General features: G+C 36.5%; 1 protein-coding gene across 1 annotated transcript; it reads right to left on the bottom strand.

Moving 5' to 3' along the window:
* Positions 1-5,099: 5,099 nt before the first annotated feature.
* On the bottom strand, positions 5,100-7,592 carry LOC111898342 (uncharacterized). The gene is made up of 3 exons (XM_052771639.1): positions 7,315-7,592; positions 6,487-7,168; positions 5,100-6,419 (listed from the first exon to the last, which is right to left on the bottom strand). The coding sequence occupies exons 1-3, from the start codon at positions 7,590-7,592 to the stop codon at positions 5,100-5,102; spliced, it is 2,280 nt and encodes a 759-aa protein (XP_052627599.1).
* Positions 7,593-9,325: the final 1,733 nt, after the last annotated feature.

Raw genomic sequence — 9,325 nt, 5'->3', positions numbered from 1 at the left:
TAGTCCTAATAAGAATACCTAGTCTACTCTAGCATGTATAGCATAATTCATCACATAGCATAACATAACATATCTTATAACACTTATTGCAAGGGTATTTTGAGAAATCACCGTTCGGGCGCTGGCTGATCGTACACACGGCTCTGCTCTGTTTGTCTCAAAACTCTTTTTACTCTTTAAAAAGTTTACTTTATTATCAAAAACTTTTCCTCAAATCCTCAGTTTGAGTTCAGATACGCCCGAAGATGCATCCGAATCCCTCAAACCAAGGCTCTGATACCAACTTGTAACAATTAAAACAATTTTTTGCATTTTCAAACACATTCTTACAAACTCATTCATTCATAAAATGTCATAGCATCATGTCTTTGTTTCACAAAACATCTCCCAAGATCAAAATACATAAAATCCCATGTGTGTGTGTACGAATCAAGCCAGCGCCTTCCCGCGGTCATCACTGGTACCTGAAACACATAACACGTAACACTGTAAGCATAAGCTTAGTGAGTTCCCCAAAATACCACTCTAACACATAATAGCCACTCGAGGCTGTAACTCTATCGACCCTCTGGTCAATGTGTCTCAGTGGGGCCCTCCATCCCCAACTCTCTGTGGGCCCTCTGGCCCTAACTCTATGGACCCGAAAGTCCCAACTCTGTAACTCTGAATCATGCATATCACATATCACAATAAATCACAACACATAAATAACATGCAAATACACTGGCATATAACTCTATAGTACTCTGTCACACAACTCCGTTACCACACTAGGTAAAGTATAGTGAGAAGACTCACCTCTGGTATCTCGGTAAATCTCTGACTCGGTAAACGCTGGTCTAGCCTCCGCCTAATCATATGAAATAAATACCCTATTTAATATAACTCTCAAAGACTAGACTATTTCCTCTTATGACACTCTCAGAAGGGTAAAAGACCATTTTACCTCTCTCATAATTCAAAAGGCCCCACAATAGACCATACCCTAAAAGTCAACGAAAAGTCAACTTTCCGGGTTACGCTGCGCGTACCAGATGTGTACGCTGATTGGACCTGGCTGCATCTCAGAATCGGGGAATGCCACATACTGGGATTATGCCCGGCGTACTCCCCAACTTCAGCCCCTTAGCTCTTGAGGTCTTAAACAGTTAATACCCACATCCAATTTCTAGATCTGACCACATCTAAGCCTCTTAATCCATAAGGTTAATGACTTTAAGCCTTTGCATGGCTGAACAAGCCACCAACTCCCATAATGTTCCATCCTTTAACTCTAGAAGGCTTATTACCTAAGCATGACCTCAAACTAACAAGCAAGATGGAAACTTTATGGTTCTAAATCACTAATACCACTGACAAGGGACAGATCTCAGACCATGGAGCACTTTACACTCATAAAGTCTCCACCTTTGGGGTTCTTAGCCCTAGAAATGGCACATGAAACAACAACCAAAAGAAGAGGAAAGTTTTGAACTTTATACCTCTAAGTGTAGCCCCTTTCTCTGTAGATCTCAGATCCAAAATGGCACCTCAAGCTTTAGCTTCCAGGAGCTCCTTTCCTTCTTCTTCACTAAGTCACCAAAGCATAATTAGCTCCAACAACACTCTCACACACAAGGACGATGGGAGGCTCTCTCTTAGGGTTTCACTCACTGATATGGAGGCTGGGAAATGAGCCTTAGCACTGTTTAAATAGTGCACAAGACGGATTAGGGTTTTTGCACCTGGGCCGGGTACGCACAGCGTCCCTTGGGGACTCCGCGTCCAAATTAAGCGCATGAGTACGCACAGCGTACCCCTCTGGTACGCTCAGCGTACTCACTTGCTAAATTCCCTCCACTCAAGGACTAATCATGACCAATTCACAAAGAATAAGGGTGAAAGAAATGTACCTGAATTTCGGGGTGTTATAGTAAGATACATCCATTTTACAATTCTTATTGGGAACCGCCTTTGCAAAAGAGTCTAATCCATAAAGTCTTCTTTTTTTTATCATGGCCACTAACAACAGCATAAAATAGCTTGTCCTCCTCAAATTCAACACCTTCAGCTTCCAACTCTTCCTGTTTTTCTGTATAGGCCGCCTACAAAATAAAAATATTATAAGTTAAATGATATCAAATTTAGGAATACTATTATGGAGTAGCTACAATATAAAAGTTTTAACTGAAATGAATATTACATGTATTTCTCTATCTTTTTCATTTGTGAAAGTGACTCCATTGTGATTCTTCGTGTGTGTATACAGGAACAATTCACTATGGGTGGCTCATGTCCTAATTTCCTCTTCTTCATAAATACCATATAAAATGTCAAATATAGAGATAAACATATACAAACATTGATACGATGTACCATTTAAAAAATTACCAAATCAAAAGCTTTCTTCAAATGACTTACGGATCCAGCGTTATGTGTAGGTTTTGCTACTCCATCAGCCACACCGTTATGCCTATTTTTCTTGTTCTGCTCAGATTTTAGCTTGTAATCTTCTGTATTCCATTTTAACTGCTAGGAGTTCCAGACTTCCTGTGGAATATGACCTGTTTTAAATCCATGCTTGTTTCTTTTTGGGCTCCTCATGTTGAAGAGATATTGACCATAACTTTCTGTCGCTTTCCTTGCCCAAGCTTGCCTCACCACAGAGTCTATTATTTCATCCCAACAACATTTTTTCTACACATTAACAATATAAACATAAGTTTAAGTGTAAATGTTTACCAAACAACAATTTATCACATATAGTTAATTACCTGAAACTCCTCCCAATATAATTTGCGCATTTCTTTGGTTACTTTTGCCCAAGCGTACCCTTCTGGATCTACTCTTTGTTTAAAGGACTGACTAATAAAGTGTGCACAAGGGCCTGATGGCATTAGACTACAAGTAATCATGTGATGTGTTAAGTTATGAATTAATATGTACGTGTAAACCAAAAGTTTATACATAGAAAAAGTTGTAATTAAGATTTGATTGGTAACTCACATTTTTTTCCAAACATTAACAGTTAAACTTCCATCTAGTCCACAATCTTTAGAGGAATTGTTTTCACATTCTACACTTTCCACTACAGATCCATTCATGGTTGGTTGTATTGGTGATGGGGTAGATTCTGGGATAGGTGTTGTTGATGGGATATATTATGGGGTAGGTGTTGGGATAGATGTATATGTTGAGGATGTGGTAGTTCCTTTACTTAAGGAGGGTGTGGTAGTTACTGTAGTTGTTGAGGATGGTAGTGTAGATGTAAGTTTTGAGGTTGTGGTAGTAGATATAGGTGTTGATGATGTGGTAGTGGATGTCGGTGTTGAGGATGGTTTAGATCCTATAGGTGCTGAAGTTTTGATTATTTATGTAAGTGTTGAGGATTGTATTGTTCCAGTTTCTAAATTTTAGATGTTTTTTCTAAGGAGGGTGTAGATGTTGTAAGTGATGTCGAGGAAGTGGTAGTCATGGGTGATGTTAATGATATAGGTTTAGGGGTTTTGTTGGTAGACGTTATAGGTGCTTTGGATGTGGTTGTTGGTATTGGGAAGTCGATTTTCTTCATCTTGTAACTGTCTGTTTATGAATTTTGCAGCTGGAATCCTGTTGTATTTCATAACTTGTGGTGAAATGAATTTAGTTGGCTTCACACTGGATGCTCCTTTTGCTTTCAAGGTCGACATCTTTCTGGCTTAAAAATTAACAAAAAACTGTAGTCAATACCAATGTATTAAAGATGATAAACTATTGATTACAAGAGAGACACAAACAATAAAAATAAATTATATATGAAGGCATTATTTTGCATGCAAACTATTAAATACAAAAAAAACCAATTTACTTGTAATTTAAGATGATAATATACATGAAGATGATCAGAGAACAAAAAACGATCGATCATCACGATAACAGTAAATTAAATAAAAATAAATTTTAGATGAGTGACAACCTATATCGCCAAAGTCAGTGCACAAACGTATAATGAACAACGATTTCGATCAATTAGCCGCTAGAGATGATGATTACAGAAAATGTAAACCCTATTTATAATCAGTAAACTTACCCTAATATGTAGCATAAATGTGTGTAGGTTGGAGGGAAAGGAATTGTGAAATATTTTGAACATCGGCTAATAAAAATTCGAACTGTGCTAATTACCGCTAAATATTTACTAATACAAATTTATTAAAGTAGTTACAGATTGATAGATAGGGTATATACATATAAATAATGTCAAGAAAGAACATAGACTAACGATCTATTCATAGTATAATTTTAATTTAAAATTATATACAAGGACTACACATTAATAAACTATACATCTTTATGCTTTTATGTTTAAACCGAAATTTATATACAAAAGATGTACGGGTCATGTCAATATATATAGCATTGGCTTATGGTGTCCATGGTATACCCATGGATGAATATGGATGACATATGGATCATTGGTCAACATGGTATTGGCTTATGGTGTCCATGGATGACATATGGGTCATTGGTCAACATGGTAGTGCCTTATGGTGTCCATGGATGACATATAGGTCATTGGTCAACATGGTAGTGGCTTGTGGCGTCCATGGATTACATATGGATGACGTATGGGTCATTGGTCAACATGGTATTGGCTTATGATGTCCATGGATGACATATGGATGACGTATGGGTCATTGGTCAACATTCTAGTGTCTTATGGTGTCAATGGATGATATATGGCTCATTAGTTAACATGGAAGTGGTTTATGGTGTCCATCGATGACATGGATGATGTATGGGTCACTGGTCAACATGGTAATGGCTAATGGTGTCCATGGATGACATATGGATGACGTATGGTTCATTGGTCAACATGGTAGTGGCTTAAGGTGTACATGGATGACATATGGGCCATTGTTCAACATGGTAGTGGCTTATGGTGTCCATGGATGACATATAGATGACGTATGGGTCATTGGTCAATATATTAGTAATAGGGGTTGCACAATTTTTTTCCCGTCACACATAATATAAAACATTAAGAAAAAAAATTCCGGTCAAACATAATATAAAACATTTATTTATCTAATACAATTTTTTTTCTGGCTAAAGATAATATAACAACGATATACTAGAAATTAAATTTTTCCTCTTCGTGCAGACATCTTTTGAAACCGCTCCATTACTTTTTCATTCTCAACTTCTGCAAGTGCTTCGGTCTCGACATTACACAGCAATGCGTCGTTCAAAAATTCATCGCCAATTTTGTTACGCAAGTCGGTCTTCAAGAGCTTCATCTTTGAAAAACATGTTTCTACACTTGCAGTCGCTACAGGTAGTATCAAAGCCAAATTTAATAGCTTATAAACCAAAGGATAAGATCGATGCTTCCCCGTACTAACCATCAAACGAGAAAGGTTGGAAATTCCTTTCAAACTAGCGAAGCGCTCATCTTTGATGCAAGAGTGATAAAATATCTCAAGTTGGCCTTCAGGGTCTATCATATCTGAATCATCAAAGTCATACTTGTATAACTTACCCAACTTCAATAACTTTGATTTGTCAAATTGTGCAAATGAATCACAAGGGCTCAAAGCACCCATGTATTCTAATAATTGGGTGCTTGTTTCACTAAATCGATCCCGATATTCTATAAGTTGCATATCTACCACCGTGTTGAAGATTTCAACCTCAAAATGAATCCTATTAGTCTTTGTAGTCCTACGGTTTCTCGCACCAATATACAACTCTTCCATATCCAAAGTATCAACTTCGTGTGTTTCACAAAAAGAGGATACTTTTGGCAAAATGCTAGCAAGCCCTATGTTTCTAAAAGATTGCAATGCCTCCATTGTCCCTCTAACCATCGAAGCCGCTTCTAAAATGTCTAGATCTTTACTTTGAAGTTGCTTTGACAATGTACCCGTGAGGTGTAAAATGTCATACATCATATGTAAGTAAAACACGAACTCATATGATTTAAAATATGCTAAGATTCCAGATGCTTGTTGACGGTTTGCCAATGACCCTCCCTCCTCTTTCACAAAATCTAAAACTACAAGAACATCTGCAAATAACTTCATCAAACTTGTGAGTGTGTTGAAATATGAACCCCATCTTGTTTCTCCCGCTCGAACAAGTGTAGTCTCTTGATTTAACCCTCTTCCGGTTTCAAGTTCACCACTACACAATCCTTTTTGCACCCTTTCTCTTGCTTGCTCTCGTAGTAAGTCTTTTCTTTTACACGATGCACAAACTACATTAACCACCAACGAAATTTGCTCAAAAAAGTCACTAATAACATCATGCTTCTTTGCTACAGCCACAACTACTAATTGAAGTTGGTGTGCAAAGCAATGTACATAAAAAGTCGTGTCATTTTCTTGTAATATCAAAGCTTTCAAACCATTGAATTCCCCTCGCATATTGCTAGCCCCATCATAACCTTGTCCTCTTATCTATTAAAATTTAAAACAATTATATATAAATTAAATTGAAATAACAAAAAAGTAAAGAATAAATTACCTGACTAAAACTCAACTTATTACTTGTAAGTACTTCATTTATGGCGTTTTTGAGTGTCAAAGAAGATGTATCCTTCACGTGCACTAGACCTATGAATCTTTCTTTCACAAAGCCAAGAGTATCGACATAACGCAAAACAATAGCCACTTGTTCCTTTTTTGAAACATCACTAGATTCATCAGCTAGTAAAGCAAAAACATCTTGACCAATCTCTTCACGAATACTCAAAAGTACTTCTTGTGCAAAACATTGCACAAGTTCTTTTTGAATTTTAGGGGAAATTAGTTGATTGTTTTTTCGAGCATTTTCTAAAGTATTGTTGAAAATATCTTCACTAGTCTCTCGAATGGCTTTTAATACTTCAATGTATAGCCCTCTATTTTCCGAGTTAACCAACTCGTCATGACCACGAAACGGTAAACCGGTTTTCAATAAAAGTCTAACAACAATCATAGAAACACATAATCGAGCTTTATATTTATGATCCTCTGCTTCGGTTTGCATCCTCAACACTACATTGATAGCTTGTTTTTCCTTCATTAAAAACTCACACTTTTCTTTTGCTTTGTTGTGAAAACTATCAATACCACCCACATGAGTCCGAAATGCATCTTTTTTATTCCAAGTATCAAAACCTTGAGAAACAAATGCATCTCTCCCTCCTTTTTGTCCCATGAGGTCCCTACACAAATAACAATATAAACAATATGCACTATCCTTTTTCACACTATATTCCAACCAATCAAAGTCATCAAACCATGAAGGAACGAATCTTCTAAATCTATCACCTATTATTTTTAAGGAAACTTATGTGCCCTTACTTGACACGGTCCTTGAAGAAAATATGCTCTTCTTACATCATCTCTTATATTTGGTTTGTAACTTGTAATCAATGGCCTATCCGCCGGGTCCTTTGGAAGATCCTTCAAGTCAACATTATCATTAGGTTGGTTAGAGCATTGTGTTTGTGGAGTTGCATTAGAAACCGAAGTGATTGATTGATTGGTGATTGGTGATTGGTGTTTGTGGAGTTGCATAAGGATTAGAAACGAAAGGCATTGATTGATTAGTGATTGGTATTTGGGAACATTCTTCACCACTTTCATTAGGATTAGGTCTTTTTCTTTTGGTAAAAAAAACCACTTAGTTTAACCTATAAAAACATAACAATGACTTCAATAAAACAACTTGCTTTCACCTAATCAAACAATAAATTCAATAAAAACATAACAATTACACCTAATCAAACAATGACTTCAATAAAACAAGTTGGTTTCACCTAATCAAACAATAAATTAAATAAAACATATCAATTTCACCTAATCAAACAATCAATTCAATAAAAACAAGTTGCTTCACCTAATCAAACAATAAATTCAATAAAACATATCAATTTCACCTAATCAAACAATCAATTCAATAAAAAACATAGCAATATAACCTAAGGAAACAATATAACTTCAACAAAACAAATCAATTTCACCCAAGTCGATCACTAACTTCAAAAACACATATCAATTTCAAATATCTTAATGAATTGGTAATTGGTAAAACTTACTTGCTTCATTATGAAATCGATCAAGACATCAAGTATTGTGAATTGTGATCGATCCTTTTATGAAATCGATCAAGCCTCATCCCTCAAGGTCGATTGATCGATTGAATTTTGGAGGCAAAGGTCGATAGTCATGCCTACTACCTCGTGCGTCGCCCCTGCCCCTGTGTAATCTTTGATCGTGTTTTTTTTTCTTTCAACTGATGGATTAATTACAAGCAATTAGGATTATTGGGCTATCTTTTTTACAAGCAATTAGCCCAATTGGTAATTTATCAAATTAAGTTTCATTTGGGTTTTAGGGCTTTAGACAATTGGACTAACTACAATTGAATAAAACATTTGGCTCGTTATTATTTTTTTACGTTCGGTAATTCCCGAAAGAGTGACAATATTTTTTTTCTGTAGTTGCACAATTTTTTTAGTAGTTGCACGATTTTTTTTACGTAGTGGCACAATAGGTAAAAATTAAAAAAAAAAATTCTACTTCGTACGCGGAAGCTAGGTGTTGTCGGTGCCACATCGGGCACCTAGCTAGGACCGCCCATGGGGTCATTGGTCAACATGGTAGTGGCTTATGGTGTCCATCGATGACATATGTGATGAGATTAAAACTTTTAATCTATGAAGATCGATTAGATCTTAAACAGGTAAGTAAATATAAAACAGCAAGAACACGAAAATAAGAACAAGGCAAGAGTGAATCAAACGTGTCGAATGATTAAAACAAAATCCTCAGAAGAGCTCGATTAAGAACATCAACTGTAGAGGATTGGTAGGTTTACAAGAAGGATCAAAGAAATCTGTAAATTCTATCGTTATGCTCTAGATCAATCCTTAATCGTTAACCTAATATGCATGCAAGCATATACTTATATAATAAACATAATGGGCTCTCAGTTGGACAGGCCCAAACCGGAATACAAATTAAATAAACAAATAGCCGAGCCCAAAGACACAACCCTTGAACAAATCTTCAACCCAACAATCTCCCCTTTGCGTCAATTGGAGCGAGACCTTCACTTGTTACTTGGGCCAGCAGCGGAGGCAGGTACCTTCTTCTTCACGGTGTTAAACAGACGAGAGATAAGAGCCAGAATCGTCTGCCTAAACCTGATGTACCACTGGATCATGTCATTGAAGTACTTAACATCATCCGCTGCATTCTCTTTACACCTTCGAACGATCGACAACACGTGCTCTAGACAAGTAGTGGTGTAAAGATGTTTGTCAGCTAAAGCAAAGAGACATTTTTGTCCTTCTGCTCTAGTGAACATAACCGAA

This window comes from Lactuca sativa, chromosome 5, assembly GCF_002870075.4.
Source record: "Lactuca sativa cultivar Salinas chromosome 5, Lsat_Salinas_v11, whole genome shotgun sequence".
NCBI lineage: Eukaryota > Viridiplantae > Streptophyta > Magnoliopsida > Asterales > Asteraceae > Lactuca > Lactuca sativa.
This window is presented reverse-complemented; position numbering and strand designations above follow the sequence as displayed.

What these genes read in the sequence shown, in the direction of transcription:
- LOC111898342 (XM_052771639.1), bottom strand. Translation starts at nt 7,592, where the DNA reads ATGAAAGTGGTGAAGAATGTTCCCAAATACCAATCACTAATCAATCAA. An exon ending in GCATATTTTCTTCAAGGACC is followed by an intron (nt 7,169 to 7,314) that starts GTGTCAAGTAAG and finishes TTATTTGTGTAG; the next exon opens with GGACCTCATGGGACAAAAAG. An exon ending in ATAAGTTGAGTTTTAGTCAG is followed by an intron (nt 6,420 to 6,486) that starts GTAATTTATTCT and finishes AAATTTTAATAG; the next exon opens with ATAAGAGGACAAGGTTATGA.